This window comes from Sylvia atricapilla, chromosome 3 (genome assembly GCF_009819655.1).
Source record: "Sylvia atricapilla isolate bSylAtr1 chromosome 3, bSylAtr1.pri, whole genome shotgun sequence".
NCBI classification, from domain to species: domain Eukaryota; kingdom Metazoa; phylum Chordata; class Aves; order Passeriformes; family Sylviidae; genus Sylvia; species Sylvia atricapilla.
In genome coordinates, this window is record NC_089142.1 from 4627572 (window position 1) to 4649995 (window position 22424).

A 22424-nucleotide genomic window follows, 5' to 3' on the forward strand; every position below is an offset into this window, starting at 1 on the left:
TGAAGGAGGCCTCAAATCTCATCAAAACCAACAATCTGATCATTCTGAAACTCTGTCCTGGAGTACCAAGTCAAGCTAAGACCACCTAATAACTGCCTGGATTTATGTTCCCTGTTTCATGTTGCCCTGTTTATGTGTGCCTGACAACCCCAGAGTAACAACACCCTCAACCAGCCTATCATACATCACCCAGGGTCAGGGAAAAACTAATTAAATTGAAGTACTTATGGCTTGCCTCTGTAACTACCCAGAGCTGTAATGGAGAAGCTCATTCTTCAGTTACTATTTCAACTTCTTTGTGTGGAAACTGAATCTGACTCCTATTCACTGCCCTTCTCCAAACTTTCTTTCAAAACAAAACAAAACAAAAAATTTAAAAAAAAGGTCTCTACCTGGTTCAGGAAGCTCAAGATCCACACAGTAAATCACCCTTAGTGAAAGCTAAGGAGTATATCTTTACTTAACCTTTCCCTGGCATGCAGGAAATTTTTTAATCCATACTCTGGATTAAATTATTTGGGGGGAATGGTTATATCAGTAAATGCTCCCCTAGCCAAGTGATCCCAAATTTGAGACGTATTTATAAATAATTATATTTCTTTTCCTGTGATTCAGTACAAAGCAAGTACTTACTCTGTTTTTTCTGATCCTACGTGGTTTAGGTAGTCCTGTGAGGAGTAGAAAGTTGGACTCAGAGATCCTTACAGGTTCATTCCAACTTGAGATATTCCATGATTCTAACTCCAGAGGTTTTCAAACCCTCATAAAAGAGAGATAATTAGCTTTTCTCTCATTAAGAGAAAAATTTACAAGCAGCAGCTTGTAAATAGAAGAACAAGTGTTTATGAGGCAAGTTAGTGTAAAGTGCACTGCTATCTTCCAGCAGGGAATTTAACCTGAGAAAGTATTTTGTTGTTTGATGTTGGTTTTTGTATTAAGCAATAAAAAAGTAAAAACAATTTTGCACATTTGATAAAAATTATTCAATTTTCTTCAATTGAGGGCTTTTTATTACAAAACAGTAGGAAAGTTGAACAAGGCATTTAAAACTGAGTATTAGATAAGTTTATTTTTACTACCTGTTACAGGTTTAAACTCCCAAATACAAACTACTTTGGTAAAAGACACTGCCTTCAGTGATTTACAGATAAAGAAGTGCACATACTGGAACAGTTCCTCCCTTACTCTGGAAAAACCAAATAACCCAGGATCCTCTCTTCTCCTAAGACAGGATACATCATCATTAGAAGTCACCACAAGTCAAAAAAAACCCTAAAAAACCTTGACAGATTACTTGAATCACTTGAGTCCCAAAATGTATCTACAGATTTATACACCAATGTTAACAGAAAATGCCTTAACAGAAATTCCACAGTCACAACAGGAAGGCCATTAGGAAGAAAGCAGTTTCCAAGCTCAGCATGGCGACTCCACACATTTTGGCTTCTCAAAGCAAATCTACCTTCTCATAGGTCTTTTCAATGAGGGTTAACAAGTTCTTCAAGTCAGCTGACTGCTGAATAGTATTCAGATCCTTTAAGAGGCCCTTCTGATTCTTGACCTTCAAAATTTCCTCCTAAAGAAGGAAAGAATAATGTAGACAACAAATAAAAAACCAGCCTTTGTCAAGTGCAACAGGAATTTCACTTTCATGCAGACCAGCTACAGCTACAACAAAAAAAGATTCAAAGTCACAGAATGAGTCTTCCCTCCAGCAATTATAGATGTATTTCAGAAATTATAAGTTCCCTAGGGCCATAGGGCTTTCAAGGAAAAGACATGTGATGTTTTAAATCATAAGATCACAGAATGGTTTGGGTTGGAAGGGACCTTAAAGACCAGCTTGTTCCAACCCCCTGCCATGGGCAGGGACACTTCCCACAAGGCTCTCCAGTTGCTATCCCCAGTTGCTCAAATCCCCATCCAACCTGGCCTTGAACACTTACAGAGATGAGGACTTTTTTTAGGATTTTGTCCTAGTTTTTAAACATATGCATATAGTTCTAAAGAAAAAAAAATTACAAAGGAAAATTAATACCTATTCGAATTTCCTGAATTTTCAGAATTGCTCCCTCTGGCAGAGGTTAAGGGATAAAAGCACGTTCTTTTGCCTTCCTCCTCATTACTAAAGTGTCTCTGAAAAGATAAATATATGTTCCCTGCTCACCTGCAAAATGGGTGCCTGAAAACTGCGCTTGGGGAGTTCTGGGAGGTGGAGTGCTCCACTGCCACTTTCCTGGAATACCTAGAAAAAAGAAAAAGAGAATGAAAAAATAATCCAAACCCCTAAATATCAGGCACACGAGCTGGAAAAGTAACCTGTCATTATCTACCTTCTGAAACTAAACTTCTTAATTCTGTGACTGAAGTTGGAAAGATTACAAAGATCCATTCCCAAAATGCAAATGATGCCTTTCTTAAACGGCACTGCCTGAGAAACAGTTTCTTTGAGAAAGCTCTGGAAGTCAGCTCATTCCTCTAGGTTACAGGAGTACACAAGAATTCGTGAGAAATACCTTCTTGGCATCTTTTTCATCTTCCTCTAACTGGTTCTTCAGCACCTGGATTTTGTACTGCAGTTGCTGTATGTTTTCCTGAATGCGCTCCGCTGACCGCTCCGCTTCCGTTATCTCTTCCTAAAACAAAACAGACACAAAAGAGAATTCACTTTAGAGATGGTGAGTCTTTCCCACAGAACACACTGAGTCACTGAAAAAAACAAAAAGAGACAGAGCTTTGCAGCAAAGGTGGGTGACAATGATGAACACTGGACACTCCTCCAGCACAGCACAGGCACAGCCAGCAGTGTGGTCAGGTAATTTCTTCCCTTTCTTACTTTTCATACCTGCAGTTGTACCAAAGACTCCTCGTTCACCTCCAGCATTTGTTTCTCTGCCGTTTGAAGGCTCAGGATATTCCTTAGGTTGCCCAGCTTCCCTGGAGGCACCTTCAAAGACTTGAAACTTCTCAGCACCCTTTAATTCCAGAAAAAGGAAAGTACAGTTTGTTTGGAGTTCTTGGCAAAGCAAAAAGAAAATTCTAGGGGAAAACTAATCCCAAGTTTAGTTTTAAACTTCATTGCTGCCAGTCAAGTAAAAGGTTGCAGACAGAAAAAAAAACTTCCTTGAACTGTTTTCCAAAATCATGTAGAGTAGGAGTCTTAGAAAGGAATCAGGAACAAGAAATCCCAATAGTCTCATGTTTGTTATTGCACTGACTTTCTGTGGTTTATATTCCATTGGCCTCTACACTCTCTGACTCTAAACTGACATTAATTAATATTTCCCAGTTCTGATCCTTCTGTTTTTCAAACTGAAGTTCTGAGAGGAGGATTCTTAACTGATTCCAAATGAAGATCATTTTAGTAAAAGCTAGAAATGCCTTTATGAAACAAGATATATAGCTTTAAGTCAGAAAGAGAATGTTTTAGCTCACTCTCAAAGTATGGTACAAAACAACTGGGTAGAAGAAATCTCTTCTCTTCCTTGTTGTTTTTTTTTTTTTTTTTTTTTAATTTATAATTTCATACCTTTCTTTCAGTACATTGAGGTGCTTCTGAACATCATCTTTTTTCTCCCTCTGTTGGGACAAAACAGATCTGGAAAGAAAATAAAGGCAGAATTTCCATCACAACGCCTGCAAGCACAGAGAACACAATAAAAAATACATTGACTTCCAGTTCAAATAACACTATTTTACTTTATTCCTTGTGGAAACAAAGAAGAAACACCAGGATATTGGGCACTTACAGTACTACTGAATCCACTATTTTTTCCAGGAGCAGCTTACTGTTCTCTGAGAGAGGCTGCCAAGATCCCGTTGTAGCACTGGACAGCTTCACCCTTTTTGAAGAACCATTTTCTCCTGTTATCACAAAGGAATAAAGCAAGAGGTATGACTTGTCAAATCTGGACAGACAGCTTTGTAACTCAGCTCAGACAGATCGGTGTCAAAGGTGTAAAACAGTTCTGATTTAACAGGAAACAACAGGACCTACCTGCAGGGGAATGGTCCTTCATTTCCTTAACTTCCCTTTCGACTGTCCGAGGGACCTGCTAAATGGAAAAATTTACAGCAAATGTGGTAATTTTGAGACATCCTCTACTGTGCAATCATTCATCTACTCCTATGAACTCACTATGCCAGTGTCTGACAAAAGACTTTGACCATAGACAAAGTTTTATAGAATACTGCTCAAAAGAGCTCTTCACACTGGGGACTTCCTCAAGAGAACTATTCTTAGTTAATGAATTATTCTCTATAAATTCCAATTTTAAAAATGGGAACAAGTACCTCTTTTCCCTTCTCCCCACCCCCCCAGGTACTTTCCTACTGTTTTTGATCCAAAATAATGAATACCTGTCTTTTTCGACTTTGTTTTTTCCCTTGTTCATCTGCTCCCTTTTTTTTGCTGGAAGGCCCTTGCTGATTTTGTGACTTAGAAGGATTTTTTGCTGATCTCCCACCAGTTGGTTTCCCCATTTTCTTGGAAGCGGCGGGGGCTTGTTATCTGTAAACCAACGGGAACAGGAGGAAACAAAGACAAAATTAAAATCCAGTAATTATAACCTATATAGCGCAAACCACACTTAAAAAAAAAAATGGAAATTAGACTCAACCCAATAAGCTCCAAATGAGCCTAAATGAGATTAAATGTTTGAATATTTGCTAACTTAGAGCCAGAATCCAGTAATTTTACTTAAATGTAGGACCACTAAAAAAGCATCTCTGGAGGATGTCTCTGCTCTTGGCAGGGGGTTGGAAATAGGTGATCTCTAAGACCTCTTCCAACCCAAACCATTCTGTGATTCTATGATTTATCCTTCTAATTTTCAGTGCAGTCATCCATTAGCAGAACTTTTTACCTTAGCATCTAAGCACAGTGATTCTTGATGAAATTTAAACCTTCAGCTTCTTTTCTTACTATAGAGACAGAGGGAAAAGCGGTCACGCAGAATAGAGTAAGTAAACCACAAACCCCATCCCCCTTCCAGTCTATAAAGCACCACGACTCAGATTTGCTCAGCTTTTCCCTCACCTCCTCGGGCCACTTTTTCCCTCACTCAGGTCCTGACACTTCTCACCAGGTGACTGTCGAAATTGACACCAGACAAAAAAGCGCCGGCCGGGTAAGTGAGGCCTATAACAGGTAAATAAACACTATACTAGGTAAATAAGCACTAAACCAGGTAAATAAGCCCTACCCCTCCCCTCCTCCGTAACTACCGATATTGTGGACAGCTTTCACGGCGGACTGCAAGCAAAGCACGGACTACAACTCCCGGCAAGTATCGCTCCCCGCCGCCGCCTAGAACAATCACCCGTCATTGCAGTGCATGCTGGGAATTGTAGTCCTCCCCACCCATATCCGCTCAGACCCCCCAAATGCCCGCTCCCCGGTGCTGCCGGACAGCATCAGAGATAACACCGCCACAAAACCCTTCCTCTCCTCCCGGCTCATCTCAGCCCAAGCCTCACCTTCCCGGCGCTGCCGCCGCCTCCTCAGCGCCGCGGCCGGTCCCGCCTTAGCCCGCCGGCACGTTACTAAACAAACCCGCGCTCCCCGCGGCGCACGCGCAACGCCGCTCCCGCCCGCCGCGCGTGCGCGGGGGCCGTGCGCTGACGGAGTGACGGGGCGGCAGGTAACGGGGGATCCCATCGCTGTCCCGAGCCTGATCCCTGTCTGTGTCCTTGTCCACGTCCCTGTCCATGTCCGCAGCCCCCAGCCTTGCCCTTGTCCTTGTCCCTATCCCGTATCGCAGCTCCCGGCCCGGCCCCCCGTCCCCATTGGCCGCCCGAGGGGCGTGTTGAGGGCGGGCGGTGGCGGCGGGCGCTGTCCCGGGGCGGAGAGCGGAGCGTTCGTGTCCGGCTGTGGGTGCTGAGGAGGGAGAGGTGCGGAGAGATGGTGACAGGGCGGCTCTGGGGTGCCCTCGGGGTGCGGGGATGGGAAATGGGCAGAGAACTGTCGGAAACTAAACAAGGATAAATGCGGCGTCCAGTCCTGGGCAGGAATAATCCCGTCTTGCGTTAGGAAGAGCAGGAAGGTGATCCTGCCCCGCTGCCCAGCCCTGCTGAGGCGTATCTGGGGTTCTGTGTCCAGCTCTGGGCTCCTCCGGACAAGAGAGACACGGAGCTCCTGGAGCGGATCCAGTGCTGGGTGACAAAGATGATGGAGGCACTGGAGCATCTCCCTGCCCAGGAGAGGCTGAGGGAGCTGGGGCTGTTCAGCCCCGAGAGGATCCCCAGCTGAGAGGGGCCCTCAGCCCTGGGTGTCCCTGTGTGCAGGGAGGGCTCAGAGCAGGGCCAGGCTCTGCTCCAGGGGGCTCAGCAAGGGCCCCAGAGGAACGGGCAGGGACTGAGCCCAGCAAGTTGAGCAGGAGGCAGAACTTCTTTCCTGTGCAATGGCTGAGCACTGAACTGATTGCCCAGAGATGCGGTGGAGTCTCCTCACTGGAAGTTTTCCTGAACTATCTGGACACAATCCTGTGTCCTATGCTCTGGGATGACCCTGCTTGAGCAAGGAGGTTGGAGAGATGAGCCTCTGTGGTCCCTTCCAGCCTGACCCATCCTGAGACCTATGCAGGAGTGTGGGCACAGGTTGCCTTCCATCCTGGCTGCAGCATCACATCTACATGGGGCATGAGTGCTCCTCAGCAGCTCCTCTGTGCTTTTCAGGCTATGGGCATACCACATTTAGCATATACATTATTAAGCACATGTTTGGAGGGTGTTGCTGCAGCGATACAGGTGCTTTCCAGTTTCATGCAGGATTTCTCATAAAGATGTCAGGAAAGTGTGTGTTTCTTGGGAGTTGTGAAAGAGATGAGGCAGTGAGGAAGTCACTGACCCTTGGAGCCAAGCTGTAAAGATCTTGTTTTTGCAAGGAGGTGCAAGGATAGGGATAGAGAGCAGAAGCAAAGGAGCTTAAAGCTTTTAGGAGTTACTGAACTCAGACTGGTTTGAGTGGGAAAGGACCTGAAAGATTGTCTCGTTCCAACCCCTGCCATGGACAGGGGCATTTTCCACTAGACCAAGTTGCTCCAAGCTTCATCCAACGTGGCCTTGGACACTTTCAGGGATTGGGCAGCCACAGCTTCCCTGGACAGCCTGTGCCAGGGCCTCACCACCCTCACAGGGAATTGTTCACATCATTGCCCCTGTCAGTCTCATGCATGGTGGAACAAGCTCTGCAGCTTGTATTGTCCCTGTGTTGTCACATACCACATTTCTTTTTTTCTCCTCTCTTTTTTAACCTATCTTTAGTTTCCATCCAGCCCAAGCATCTTTTTGAAAGTGTATGATTATATCAGCAATTTTCTGACAGCTCACTTCCTGCAGAGCACCTCCTTGGTGCTGGATACTGGAAAGAAATTATTCCCTGTGGGGGGTGGTGAGGCACTGGCACAGGCTGCCCAGAGAAGATGTAGTGTCCCATCCCTGGAAAAGCATTGCTCTTTGGCATTAAGGAATTCCTAGATGAGAGAGATGTGAAGGTGAGAGGGTAACTGGCCATGCCGTCTTCATGCCTCACACTGGCTTTTCAGTGGCTGATTAATGACAGTGGTGCTGTGCGACTGAAATAAGGTACACATCTCAGACATGGATATAGATAAGTTGTAGAAATGTTTTCCTTGGTTAGAAGAAAAGGTAGGATTTTTTCTGAACTCTGTTCCTGGTTGAAAGGCAAGAGGAAGGGCTGTCTATCAAATCAGTGCTTGAAAAACACATCTCATTTTTCTCCTGAGGGATTGTTTTTGCTTTAGCAAACTGCTTGGCCTCTCCATCCTCACATCTCCTATGTTGGGTGCATATAATAATTGAAAATACTTGTTTCTGTTTTGTGCAGCCTGCCCCAGGCTGTGAGGAGAGCCATGCTGAGGGCAGGGGACGCTGTCCTGCGGCTGCGGCCGCGCCGCTGCGCGCTCCTGGCCTGCCGCTCCCTGCACAGGCAGCCGCTGCACCCCGAGTGGGCTGCCCTGGCTCAGAAGCAGCTGAAAGGCAAGAACCCAAAGGATTTAATTTGGCACACCCCAGAGGGCATCGACATCAAGCCTTTGTACTCCAGAAGGGACACGGAGGACTTCCCTGAGGAGCTGCCAGGGGTGAAGCCTTTCACTAGAGGGCCCTACCCCACCATGTACACGTACAGGCCCTGGACCATCCGCCAGTACGCTGGGTTCAGCACCGTGGAGGAGAGCAACAAGTTCTACAAAGACAACATCAAAGGTGGGGCAGCTGGTCTGGGAAACAGCACTGCCTTCTGAAGCAATGGGGGACATGAATTCAGTCAGTTACACGGCAAGTGTGATTATTCTACGCTCTGAGTTTGGATTTCTGATAAGGTCTTTCCAGTGGCACTCTCTTTCTTTATTACTGCGAAATTGGATCGTTTCTGGAAGTGCCTTTGTTTCATTTTGCTGTGGAGAATGAATGTGTTAAATGCTGGTTTTATTTATTGGATCTTAACACATAGACTTAATTTGGATCCATCCCAGGGTTCAAGCTGCTGAGATCACAGAGCTGAAGCAGAAGTGGTAACCTGGGTTAGCTGGTAGCACAGCCCAGTTACTGGTCAAAGGGAGGAAGGCCTGGGGACAGCAGAGTTTTGTGTTTTGCTTTTAGGTTGCAGCAACAAGAGCTCTGGTTGTCCTTTTCCCTGCTTTATATGAATAATTTTTGCTTACTGCAGATTTACAAATAACAGCTTGTGTTGGTAGAGCCAGGGAACAGCCTGTGTGTGTTTAGTTGGTGATAAAGAGAAGGTAACATGACAGAGTTTATGACACTTCTGTTCCCAGCTAAGCCAAGCTGAGTTGTTTGTACTGCCTGTCTAAGCATATTTATAGCTTGTGGGAAAGCAATTTTTAAAGCACAGTAAGAACTACCTTTTTGGCTTTTTTTCCCCAGTTCAAAACTTTTTCATTTAAAGTTTAAGACTACTAGACCTTGGACAGGTTTGGGGAGGTAACAGTGTTTAACATCAAAAATTTATTTATCCATCCAAGCCTGAATCATGTAAAACAGAGTTAATAAATTTAGATCCCATCCTGATGCAAGTCTGTTCAACACTTCTAACTATTTCTGTTTGTTGGTTTTTGGTTTTTTTTCCTTTCTTTTTCATGTAGCTGGCCAGCAGGGATTATCAGTTGCCTTTGATTTAGCCACCCACCGTGGTTATGACTCAGACAATCCCCGAGTTCGAGGAGATGTTGGAATGGCTGGGGTTGCCATCGACACAGTGGAGGACACCAAAATCCTTTTTGATGGAATTCCTTTGGAGAAAATGTCAGTTTCCATGACAATGAACGGGGCAGTCATTCCTGTGCTGGCTACATTCATTGTGACTGGGGAAGAGCAGGGAGTGCCTCAGGCCAAGCTGACAGGGACAATCCAAAATGACATCCTGAAGGAGTTCATGGTCAGAAATACCTACATCTTCCCCCCAGAACCATCCATGAGGATCATTGCTGACATCTTTCAGTACACCTCAAAGGTATTCATTGTTTAAATTAAATTCTATCACTAGGTTAACTGTTTATGAGGCACTTTGAAGAACAAAGAAAAAATGCGAAGACATTCATCTTCATAGAGAAAAATAATGTGGTTGTTGAAAGGGCCATTAGGAGAGGTTAAGATCCAACATCACTTGTAATATGAATCTGAAGTTTGAGTCAGACCAGATCTGCAGACATATCTTTGTAGCGATGGGTTGTATTTGCAATCAACAAGGAATTCAGAGAATGGGCTGGAGCCCCATGACTCCATGCCCTGGAGGGCAGGCTGAGAGAGCTGGGGCTGTTCAGCCTGGAGAATCCTCCAGGGGAACCTCACTGCAGCCTTTCAGTGCCTAAGGGAGGTTTATAAAATAGATTGAGAGCAACCTTTTACACCAGTAGTTACAACTTTTTACACAGATAGTGACAGGACATGGAGAAATATTTTTAAACTAAAAGAGGATTTAGATTAGATGTTAGAAGAAATTCTTCCCTGTGAGGGTGTTGAGGCCCTGGCAGAGGTTGCCCAGAGAAGCTGTGGTTGCCCTGTCCCTGGAAGTGTTGTCCAAGGCCAGGCTGGATGGGGCTTGGAGCACCCTGCAATAGTGGAACGTGTCCCTGCCCATGGCAGGAGGTGTTGAAACTAGATGGCCTTTAACTCTCTTCCAACCCAAACCCATCTGTGACTCTGTATGAATGTTGATAGAATGAGTATTTGATCCTTCCTTCTGCTGTTATACCCCGTTATATCTTTTTTTTTTCCAGTATATGCCAAAATTTAATTCCATTTCCATCAGTGGGTACCACATGCAAGAGGCAGGAGCTGACACCATCCTGGAATTAGCTTATACCATAGCAGATGGCTTGGAGTACTGCAGAACTGGGCTTAAAGCTGGCCTCACTATTGATGAATTTGCCCCTAGGTGAGCTCAAGAAATTGGCAAGTATAAAATTCATTTTTGGTAAAACCTCAAAAGAGTTTAATACCAAATTCAATATTTTTACACATACAAGCAAATAGGAACATTCCCATCATCTGTGAAACTACATTAATCAGAGAGACCTTGCTGTATAGTGCTTCTCTGTTACTGATCCAGAGCTATTAGAATGATTCAATGTTATATTCTGTTCATGTTTTCCTGTTACAGGCTCTCTTTCTTCTGGGGAATTGGGATGAACTTCTATATGGAAATAGCAAAGCTGAGAGCTGGGAGGCGGCTGTGGGCTCACTTGATAGAGAAAATGTTCAAGCCCAAGGATTCCAAATCTCTTCTGCTGAGAGCACATTGTCAGACTTCAGGCTGGTCACTCACTGAGCAGGTTAGAAATTGGACTCTCATCAACATCCTTAATTTAAGGTGTTCTTGTGGTGTATGTCTAAAGGGGGCAGCTGGTGTTACTCACAAAAGTGCAGCTGCTGTCCTCTCAGTCTGACAAACACACACTGGCATTGGATACACCTTTATGTCAATTCAGGACTCAGAGGATGAAGCTCTCTATTGGATTTGTCCTGTGAGTTATCCTTCCAAAATGCAGTGCAGTCAGCAAGCAGAGGCACTTTTTTCTGAGGATCACTGGCTTGAGAGTTCGTTTGACAGCCAAGGGAGTCATTCATGGCCCTGATGCTCAGTGCTGAGGAGAGAAGTTATGGTTACAGCTCATCTGCTCCTTTGAAGCTGGGTTCACTCTCTGCAACTCCTGCTGATTTACATTACAGCAAGGAGATAAATCATTGGAGTGCATACAGATTCCCAGGTGAGGTCAGAGCTGGGTTCCAGCTCTGATCCCAAGATCTGCTGCTCAATCAAAGTCATGCAGTAGGAGGTACTTTTAACTTGTGATTGTAAGCATTGTTGACTTCTGTGCCTTGTTATTTTTGTTGTTTTTTTTAAAGCAAATTTCAACAATACAGTAAAACTAAAACAATAGAATTTTTTGAACAGTGGCCTCTGTGGGTCCTCCAATCAAAAGTATTGTGGGAGTGCAAAAATGTTATTATTACCAAAACTATATACAGTTGTCTTCCAGTGTCCAGTGTAAAAATATTTCTGGCTTGATCATAGCTCTTCCATTTTTGTCTAAACATTGTGTTTTATCTTAATATAGCTTCTCAGTGTGCAGTATTTTCTCCTTGCAGGTTTCAGAGGGCAAATATACTTAACATGCCTTTATGTTTTACATTCTTACCTATCCAAATCACACTTTTCTATAATTACCTTATGTGATGCTGTCATTAATGAAAATATTTAAGCCCATTTGGCTCCAAAACACATCTTGACTAGTAATTGGTCTGGCACATGTCCTGTTCACTGCTCCAAGAATTCTGTATTTGGAGGATGGAAGACATCAGGCCTGCTGTTCCATCCTCTCTAATTTGGATTCACTAAGTTCCTTGAAACACCACTAAATATAAATTAGGCTTTGATTTGTTACTGTGAGCATTTTAGTAGCACAGTGATCATTCTGGCTTTGTTCATGGATTAGTCTCTTTGTTAACATATCGACAAGTGATAAATCAGTTTGATTTGGGTTTTTTTTTTCCCAGCTTCTGTTCTGACTACAGTGGTTCAGTGGGGATTTTTGCATTTGTTTCTTAGCAATAATGGCTACCCTGCCTCAGCCCCTTGGCAGAACCACTGGGCTCCAGAGCTTTTCCTTTTTCCTTCCAGGATCCCTTCAACAATGTCATCCGCACCACCATCGAAGCCATGGCCGCGGTGTTTGGAGGGACACAGTCCCTGCACACCAATTCCTTTGATGAGGCCCTGGGGCTCCCCACAGTGAAGAGTGCTCGCATTGCCCGCAACACACAGATCATAATCCAGGAGGAATCAGGGATTCCCAAAGTGGCAGATCCCTGGGGGGGATCTTACCTCATGGAGTGCCTCACCAACGATGTCTATGAAGCTGCTTTAAAGGTCGGTTTGCAAAACCTCTGGGGAAATTTTTAGGATAGGAGTTTTGAGAAATGTCTTCTAAGAGACTGTTTGATTAATTGGTAACTTCTAATCAAGGAATGATTTTACACTTCTGCTTCAGTGATACCTTTGTAAAGAAACTTTACAAAATGCAGTTCAGAGCACAAAACTGTATAGAAAAGCTTTAATGAAATTGTGGGTGGTAGCACAGGTACAAAGCTCAATTTTTAAACCTTGCTACTACTCACTATCTCAACCCTCTTCATTTCACAGCTTATTGAGGAGATAGAAGAAATGGGTGGAATGGCCAAAGCTGTTGCTGAAGGCATCCCCAAACTTCGTATTGAAGAGTGTGCAGCTCGGAGACAAGCCAGGATTGACTCTGGTAGGAGCAGGGGGATGAAAGAAGGGAAAATTGCCAATAGAATACTTCAGTGTAAAAGATTTTTACTCAAATGTTCATTGTGGGTTTTTTATTTCTCAGTTTAAGAGTAGCAGATTGTGAGTGATAGAGAAAATGGTGATGGTTTTGTGTCAGTGAAAGATCTGAAAAGAGACAGCCTGTACAAAATACAGCACTAGTGTGAAAAGTCTTGCTTGACATGTTCAAGATTAGATTAGACCGAGCAGTAGAAACACCATTTTAACGGAGTGTTTGGAGCCTTCAATAGAGAATGGCTTGATTTCTGATAGGAGCTTTAAGGTGTGATTCCTGAGTTTAAAGGCAGAAATGTCACCAGATGGTGATACTCACCATAGCTGGCCAAATTCCTGGGTTTTCTGGAAAACTGCCCATTTTTTCTGATCATAGCAGAGGATAATACAGCTCCTTGTTGCCTATACATATGTATATGTACTCACAGAGTAAGTATTTGTGGAGATATTTACACATGTCTGCTTAAAACTCTATTCCACTTTTTGTAATCTTCATTCCAGTTGTAATCCAGGAACAGAAACTAGGGATAACTCAAACGTGAAAGAAGTTACATGGACTTCTTTGTATGGAGGATAAATTTGAAGCAAATCTTAATTAGGACCATTAAAGAGTAATCAGTAAAGTTCTGTGTTTTCTCTTATAAAGTAAATTACTTCATGTTGTTTCAAAGAGTGTATTAATGTTATCTGGCACTGCAAATAAAAATAGTTTATGAGTCCATACTGATTGAAACCTAAAATAAAATTTTCCAACATGATAAATTAATTTTTATACACATTGAGTAGTTTTAGGTAGGAATTTCACTTTCTTTTTATCTGTTTAATTAGAAAAGTAAATGCAGAGCAGGAGACCACCACTTCTGCTTAGTTCTGTTGGATACACTTAGGTAAGCTTAAAAAGAGAAAAACAGCCCATGTATTTTAGGGACTCATTACTAAATCAGTTTTCAAGATAAATATTGTTCTATTTTGGGGGGGGGGGGGGGGGCTTGGGGGGGGGGGTATTGTTTTGTTTTGTTTTTGTTGGTTTTTTGTTTTTTGGGGTTTTGTTTTGGTTTGGTTTGTTTTGTTTTTTTTGCTGCTGCAGTATTCACTGTTCATGCATTTAATCTCTCATCATAAAATCTGGAAAATACAGACTTAAGTCCATTCTATAAGAGTAGATTTTACGTATTTGAAATGAATATGGTTATATAAGCAAAGCAATGCATAATAATGCTCAAAATCTTCTTGTCCTGTTAACATTGTGTCTTTTCACAGTAGTTTGCAAATATGTTCTGAGTTTTGGTGTTTCCACTGGAATTAGGGTCTGAAGTAATTGTTGGAGTGAACAAGCACCAGCTGGAGAAAGAGGAGACAGTGGAAGTTCTGGCCATTGATAACACTGCAGTCCGTGCCAAGCAGATTGAGAAAATCAACAAGGTGGGAACAACCTTCTTAAAAATAAATCTTACTGTAATTGCAGACAGAGATTGAGTAAAGGCTCCTTGCCAGAAGTTTGACCTTCCAATTTCTGAGAGTCCACTCTGGTCATTAGTGGAGAACCTGGAATATATATCTGTATGTTCAGCCTTTAAGAACTGAGAGCTTTACATGTTCTGAAAATAAGATACAAACCATCTACGCAATGTTTTGCTCTAAAAGCCTGTAGCATTGCTTAATCACTCACTGTTGTGTGCTTCTTGTCAAGTTCTGCTGAAGGATACAGAACCAGAAATCAACATCCACTTTCATAATCAGTGAAAATGTAGATAAAATTGGTTTAGGGTTATGTTACGGACTTGTACACATTTTAAGGTCTGAGTTGCCTTTTGACTTCTAATCTTATTAAAATAGGAAGTGGATCTTGACAAATGCACATCCAGAATTAATATTTGAAATTAGACAGTCTTCCACACTTCACACAGACTTCCCATTTCACTTTGTGGTTTCTTTGAACTGAATGTCTCCCTCCTGCACTTTAGGTGAAGGCCAGCAGAGACCAAGCAGCAGCTCAGCAGTCCCTGGCTGCTCTCACACAATGTGCAGCCACTGGGGAAGGCAACTTACTTGCTCTGGCAGTGGAAGCAGCACGTGCCAGGTACTGGGGGTGGGGTTGAACAGCCAATTCTTGTTTAAAAATTGAAAATTCACCTTTTAACTTTTCTTGGGTGTGGTGTCAGCAAAACTGGAGTTCTGGGGGTTTTCTTTAGAGGTGGAAATAAATAATGGCTGCAGTTTCACATTGTAAGAGACACTATTATTACATTTTACAGCCTCTTAAGGCAGTGTTTTGATTTCTCACAAGGAACACTATGGATATAAAGAGTCTGATATGAGATGAGGCTGTTCATACACATTCTGCCATTTACAACTCATATTCTTACCAGTTCCAGGACATCAGTGGGTTTCTCTGTCACTCAGTTGTTTCATGGGTCAAGGAGTTTAAGTGTCTGAGATGTGAAAATGGATATTCACAGTCTTATCATGCTCTGTTGCTTCATCTTTCCTGGCACCACAGATTGGTGTGAAAACATTTTTTGTCTGAAGGAGAAATCAGTTTGCTTAGTCAGGCAAAGTTGTAAGAAATGTTCTTGAGCAGTGTGAGGCATCCTTAGAGTCCAGTGAAACAGTTCCTTTTTTCACCCAAGGTGCTTTTGAGGCTGTTTTCTTTCCTGTTTCAAGGTCAGCATCAATCTCTAGAATAGGTCCTGTCTGTCTGTTCCTTAATGAACTAAATAGCCCAAATATGAGCAAACTAAAATCACTCCTTATTGGAGTGCTGCCCTGTTTTTACTGTCACCCCTCAAATTCCTTCACTGCCATTCCTAGAATACTTAATAACTGTATTTTAAATGCATTTAACCACAGCCTGTCAGGAATCTCCAGCAGTATGTCTGCATTTTTCTTTGAACTGGGAAGGTCACAGGAGGGCAGTGTTGGATTTACAAGGGATTCATATCTTCTGTACCAAAATCGATCAGTCACCTCCTAGTTTCTATCCTTGGTGACCTCATTTTTGTTAATTGTAAAAGCATTAATGGACTGAAGATGCACTTTGTAAGTTCCAAACACAAAACCTAATTCTGCCCCAAAAGTATGTATGGGATGTGACCACAGAAAGAAACTGTCCTGGCTTTGGATACAGAGTGTTTGAAGGAGGATTGTGAGCTCTGGGAACATATACAGGGAGCAACATGGGAAAAGTTTTCAAAATTAACACATTCACCCTTCACAATTAGTAAACAAGTGGGCCGTATCACCAGCATGGGAGAGACAGATGCCTCTTTCCTGCTAAGTGGAAAATGATGGATTTTGAGCAGGATATAATATAGCCCACTTGGAATAAAATGAGTAGCATGGAATTGTCAGTGCTGAGCTATGGAAAGGATTCTGTGGACTAGTACAGAGATTTCAGTGCTGACAAACGCCAGTAGAAATCTAATTATTTCCCTCCTAGGAAAAGGAATGAATAATGTAGGTAGAGTTTACAAAACACTTGTCCTGTTTCCAGAATTTCTGAATTTTTCCAGAATTTCAGAAAACCAAAACATCTCAGGCACAAAACCAGGGCTACAGTCTGACACTCTGAAAGGGAGTCAGTATTTACAGACACTAGTTTTTAAATCTGCTGCAAACTTGCTTTTTAACCTTGGGGAAGTCACCTTACCCAATGCACTTCTGCAGTTTACTTTTCATTCTTTGTTAGTAATTGCAAAAAGCAATAATATTACTAAGATTATTTAGATGTCCTGAAAATCAAAACCTGATGACACAAGTGATTAACAGTGAGTCAAGCAGAATTCCAGAAAGCCAAGGGAAGGAAAATTACAAAAATGGCTGAAACAGCATCAATAACATGAGTTAAAAATGTGTGTCTCAGAGTGATGCTTTCTTTAGGCAAAGCTGGCAAACTGAAAAGTGATACCAGAGATAAGAGGCCACCTCAGACTTCTGAGCTGTAGAGATCTTACCTATGTGATCACAAATGGATTTCTGGCATTTTACCTTTGCATATTTACCTTTATAACTAAGTTTGCTGAGAGCAAAAGAGCAAATTAGTTGGGGAGTCACAGGAAGTAAAACATCTCTGTGATATTTACTGAGGGATTCAGTGAATGCTGCAGAAATCCATATCTTGTTTCTTTGGGGGCACGTGTGGCACATTGCACGTGGTAGGAATCAGTGGCTGCTGAAACTGCAAACAGCAGAAGCAAAACTGAGTACAGCTCATTTGACCATCTCCTTGTAGAGGTGTGTGGACAGCAAGGTGCACCTTGTCCAGTCTTTCCTGAGCATTTTATATAAAAGCTTTAGAGAGTGCTTAAGTTAATTTTGCCTCAGAGTAGCTTGTAGTTAAATCATAGAATCATTTAGTTTGGAAAATTCCTTTAAGGTCACTGAGTCCAACCATTCTGCCAGCACTGTTAATCCACTACTAACCCATGTCAGCCAGTGCCACATCTACACAGCTTTTAAATCCCTCCAGGGATGGGAACTCCACCACTGCCTGGGCAGCCTGTCCTAATGCCTGATACCCTTTTCAGTGAAGAAATTTTTCCAAATATCGAATCTAAACCTCCCCTGGTGCAACTTAAGGCCATTTCCTTTTGTCCTGTCACTTGTTGCCTGGGAGAAGAGACCGTCCTCTACCTGGCTCTACCCTCCTTTCACAGAGTTGGAGAGAATAACTATAATGTGGTAGGAGAAAATATGGATTCCAGAGGTTTGAAATGTGCTAGCTTGGTTAGTTATATACTTAATACTGCTTTGGTGTCTGTATTTGTAAATGCACTTTTAAAGTGGTTTAGAAGAGCAGTACTTTTATTTCCTTCCTTTGACAAAGTTTGCAGCAATTGGTATTCAGCACAAATTTTTTAATTGCTTTGGGATAGAGGCTTTTACTTATGATGTTTGTACAGCACAGCCTAGTTTGCTTCTCTCACTTGTACTACAGCAGATGTATTATTTCAAACATGTACAGTGTGCCCAAAGCAAACAAAACTTGTAACTTGCACGTAAATAAATTTCCCAGATCCTTCTTCATCTCAGTGGGTAAAGGAGCTGTGTCAGGTGTGGAAGAGAAGAAGAAATACTAAAATATAAGCATCAAGGGAAAGGCAAATAAATTCCTGTTAAAATATTAGGTTTCAGTCTCTCCTGTGTGTTCTTCCTTTTTTTGTCCCCTCTTGATTTATATTTTGTATTTTAGCATGAGTCCAAATGCAGGATCTTTCAGTCTGAGCCCACCCAAAAAAAGCCTCGTTCAAAAAAATCTGATTTAATTTTCACTTTGCCATTCCTCATTGGCTTGCCACTTGTAAATCAATTGTCACATGAGCAGTAAAGTATTTTCTTAAAAATGCCTTTGTATGTTCTATTAGTGAGGTGAGTCAGATGTTCAGAGTTGCAGCACCGGAAGGAAAACCAATGTAAATAAATTCGTTTGAGCCAGTTCCAGCGATGTCTGTGTTCTGTTTTCATTTCAGCCTGCTGATAACAGGAATGTTTTCTGTCTGTGCCTCAGGTGCACCGTGGGGGAGATAACAGATGCCATGAAGAAGGTGTTTGGGGAGCACAAGGCCAGTGACCGCATGGTCAGCGGGGCCTATCGCCAGGAGTTTGGGGAGAGTGATGAAATCCTTCATGCCATCAAGAGGTGAGAACTCTTCTCAGGTAGCCAAACATGTGATAGCCTCACATTTCATCCAGGAGGTACATGTGCTGCTGACTGTGCCCTGAAAAAACGTTTCCCAAACCTGGGTGACATCCCTGAGGAAAACAATGACCTGCAAAAGCACTCTTGTGAGCAGAGAAGTAGAATGATAAGGATTAAGTACAATAAGACAAAGTTAAAACTTAATTGGAGTTGTATTTGCTTGCAAACGGAATTTACTGAGGTGAAGTTGTGATGTGAGGATTTTGTTCAAGTAGCTTAAGCAGCCACAGGATTAAGAAGCTGGGAAACATTGCCTGAAATCCCTGTACATTGGGTTGCTTCTTTTAAAGGCTGTGTAATAGTCATCTCTAAAATATTTCCAGCATTTCATTCTACAAAACCTCGTTTTGATCTACCCATAAATTGTTCCTGCACTTTCACTCTTACTGTTGCTAAAACTGTTGCTAAAATCTGTCTGTGGGTGTTACTCATACCCCGATGGAGAAGGCATCCGAAGATGTTGCTATGTGTGAAAACAGTTGCCTCTTTGGGCCTTTTCTCAGCTTCTGCCTTTCCTGCTGCTCTCAGGGGTACAGAGCCTGAATTGCTGCTATGGGAGATGATGCAGCACAAATGGATGCTCACTAGTCCCTGCTTTGTTGGGGTTTACCCGTTACAGAGTTCAGGCTCTCCTCAAAGGGAATTACTGATGGATTTGCAGTGGTGATGATTAGATTTACGTGAAAGTAATTCTGCTAAGAAATGTCACCATTGTTCTTCTATTTTAACTATTTATATTTAACTGTTTTTAATTATGCTTTTATGTGAAAGAGAACTGAACTAACCCCTTGAAAATCACGATGTAGCTCCCTTTGTTACATAGAATCACAGAATCATTTAGGCTGGAAAAGACTTTTAGGATCAGCTCCAGCCTGTAACCACAGACAGATCCTGGTGGTACTTGAATAATGAGCAGTAAGATGACAGGTTAATATCTGAGGCTGTGATCACACAAAAGCATCAGTACAACAGAAATATGAACTGCCACTATGCAAAAAAAGAGGGGCAGTGGAATAAGTGACAGAATAGGCGATGCAATAATCTTTCCATGGACAGATTTTTGCCCAGTGGAATGATAATGGACAATATGATGACCAGGACCCATCTGTGTGTGAGTGCTTTTGAAATGATAGATAATAATTATTTTTAAAAACTAAAAAATGTGTAACTAAAACAGAGAATTCAGTATTGTTAGAAAGCAAATAGTGAAAGATTTTTTTAAACAAAGAATGTTTTATTTTTGAGGCTGGTAAATACGAGAAGTGAGTTAGTAATAACTTAACATGAATATTAACATAGTGTGCAGACTGCATAGCCAAACCATGACTTAGAAGATCTTTTTATTTGATGAAATTACACTACACTTGCAGCAAGTGCATTTTTTTATGTGTGGAAATACTTCCATCATTCTCACTGACTCACAGTGACAGAAATGTGTGTTTTCAACCAGGGTTAACAAGTTCATGGACCGTGAGGGCCGCAGGCCTCGGATCCTCGTTGCCAAGATGGGTCAGGACGGCCACGACAGGGGAGCCAAGGTCATCGCCACCGGGTTCGCAGACATCGGCTTTGACGTGGACATAGGCCCCCTCTTCCAGGTAGGACTGAGCAGCACCCAGAGCATTCCCAATGCTCCCCCTCTCCCTGGGATGTGTGCTCAGCCCCGTGCTGTGGCTGTGCCCCACCCCACGCCCTGTGTGTGCCCACAGACCCCGCGGGAGGTGGCGCAGCAGGCGGTGGACGCGGACGTGCACTGTGTCGGGGTGAGCACGCTCGCCGCCGGCCACAAAACCCTGGTGCCTGAACTCATCAAGGAGCTCAATGCCCTGGGCCGGCCCGACATCCTGGTCATGTGTGGAGGAGTCATCCCGCCTCAGGTACGGGCAGCATCATTTCCATCCAGCTAAGAGGCTTGTTTATCTCTGTCTGAGCTGTTTGAGCTGTTTCCTCTGTTCTGTAATGTCAGAGCACTCTGTACATTCATGACCAGCACAGATCTGCAAGGTGAAGGGCCCCCAATCTGATTTTCTGTACACCATGCCCTGGTTTAACTTAGAGTGTTTGTGAGATGGAATATGCAGCTGTGTTGTGAAAAGATGAGCTTCAGGGAGATGTTCTTTGTGCTCTGTTGTTTTGCATCACCAGTCCTTGCATATCATTGGTTCAGGCTGGCTTCTGTCTTAGGAGACCTTTTGACTTCCAGCAATGGTTGGGAAGAGCCACAGCCAGTGACTAAGGCCCCTAGCAGGTCCCATCACCCATAGGCTGCACATCTCACTCACTTTTCAGCCTTTCCTCACCTTCCTCATCATCAGGCAGGTGTTGCCTCTCATTCCCTCTGCTTTCTCCTAAACTGCTGAGCAGTTTGTTGAATTCCCTTGCAGTTGATCGGTGCTTTCATTTTTTAATTTTTCCTTTGCTCATGCATAATCTGCCTATCTCCATCACCTTACAGCCTTCCTCTGTCTGTGGTGATCCAAACTCATTTTGCACATAAATCTCCTGTTATTCTCTTTTTCCACACCTCTCCCTTTTCTAGGCAGTTAACTAAGTATTCGGGAATGACAGAATTCCAAACTGAACAAACAAAACTCATAGTATTTTTCTAGGAGAAATCTCTGTTCTGTCCAGTACCTCTCAATGGGATGCTACTACCCTGTGGTTGGTAAAGGTGTAATATATCCTATATAGAAGAAAGAGAGAATATAGAACTGTTTCCCAAGTCTTTTTGAAATTTCAGGACAGTCATAAAATTAAATTAACTCTAGATTGCAAGAGACTGCTGGCAGTCATCTGCTCCAAGCCCTTTTTTAAACTAGCATTTTCAAAATTGGAAGTTAGATCAAATTTAGGTTAGGTTATTCAGACTTATATACAGGTGAGTTTTGAATACTTTCCAAGGATTGCCATTAGTCTAACTCTAAAGAAATAAACCCTTTCCTCTGAATATTTTTCAGTATTTTTTTCCTACCTTCTAACTTCCACCCTTTTCCCATTTCCTTGAAGCTGTGCTGCCTCTCTCTGGGACTTGTTGCTTTCTCAGGCCCAGCACAGAGGACAGAGCACACACCAGTTATAAATCAGTTATATTATCAATTGTCTGTTTCACTATTAACTATAGATCTTAAATCTCTTTTTCCAACAGGATTATGACTTCCTGTATGAAGCTGGCGTTGCCAATGTGTTTGGTCCAGGCACTCGTATTCCAAAAGCAGCTGTTCAAGTGTTGGAGGATATTGAGAAGTGCCTGGAGAAGAGGCAGCAATCCATGTGACTCTGAAATGTCACAACACAGTAGCCTTACACTGACCACTTGATTGTCAGCAAGGGATGGCCAACCACAAACCTCTGCTCCCACTGCCCCCTGGCCTCGTGTTTTGTGCTTTCTAAGAAAGTTCTAAACTCTCTGCTTGTTCTATTTGAGGATTATTTATATAGGTACCCACAAGAAAATTTTATCTCTAGAACTATGACTTCAGGAAGTGAAGGGAATTCAAGTGAGTGTGTTTGAGTTTGTTTTTGTTTTTGTTTTTGTTTTTTCCAGATATACTGATAAATAAAATAACTGCTGCAGCTCTTTGGTTGATCTTTTTTGCCTGATCTCTCTTGCATGCAGAGAACTTGTCTGGAATTTTTTTGGCAATTATAGTAGACATAGAAGTCTTCAGGCAGGATCACTCATTCAGCAGAGATGAATCCAGCAGCACTTTGATTTGAAGAAATGGTGGCTTCTCAGGGAAGGGCAGTGATGGGGACAGAGCACAGTGCACAGCTGCTCTTATACAGGCTACTGCCATGTACAGCATTTGTATCTTATTAAGACACGAAATTCAAAAATTGTGGTTTGTCAACCTATAGTTTTATAAAGAGAGTTATGTT

General features: G+C 42.6%; 2 protein-coding genes across 7 annotated transcripts; one reads left to right on the plus strand and one right to left on the minus strand.

Annotated features, from left to right (window-relative positions):
- Positions 1-987: 987 nt before the first annotated feature.
- On the minus strand, positions 988-5672 carry CENPQ (centromere protein Q). Of its 6 annotated transcripts, none has more exons than XM_066314659.1 (10): positions 5479-5672; positions 5078-5140; positions 4360-4502; positions 3998-4055; positions 3750-3864; positions 3530-3598; positions 2846-2975; positions 2517-2636; positions 2168-2245; positions 988-1576 (listed from the first exon to the last, which is right to left on the minus strand). In XM_066314659.1, exons 1-10 carry the CDS (start codon positions 5657-5659, stop codon positions 1448-1450), a joined length of 1086 nt encoding a protein of 361 aa, XP_066170756.1. In that variant the 5' UTR covers positions 5660-5672; the 3' UTR covers positions 988-1447. The 6 variants fall into 6 exon arrangements, with proteins under 6 accessions (XP_066170756.1, XP_066170754.1, XP_066170751.1 ...); XM_066314657.1 differs by lacking the exon at positions 5479-5672 and adding an exon at positions 5227-5298 and having other exon boundaries at positions 5039-5140; XM_066314654.1 differs by lacking the exon at positions 5479-5672 and adding an exon at positions 5227-5258 and having other exon boundaries at positions 4360-4510; positions 5039-5140.
- MMUT (methylmalonyl-CoA mutase) lies at positions 5589-22118 on the plus strand. Its single transcript, XM_066314649.1, has 13 exons — positions 5589-5642; positions 7847-8226; positions 9126-9493; positions 10260-10417; positions 10643-10814; positions 12164-12412; positions 12686-12797; positions 14154-14269; positions 14812-14927; positions 18354-18485; positions 19996-20143; positions 20255-20422; positions 21691-22118. The coding sequence occupies exons 2-13, from the start codon at positions 7872-7874 to the stop codon at positions 21817-21819; spliced, it is 2223 nt and encodes a 740-aa protein (XP_066170746.1). The 5' UTR covers positions 5589-5642; positions 7847-7871; the 3' UTR covers positions 21820-22118.
- Positions 22119-22424: the final 306 nt, after the last annotated feature.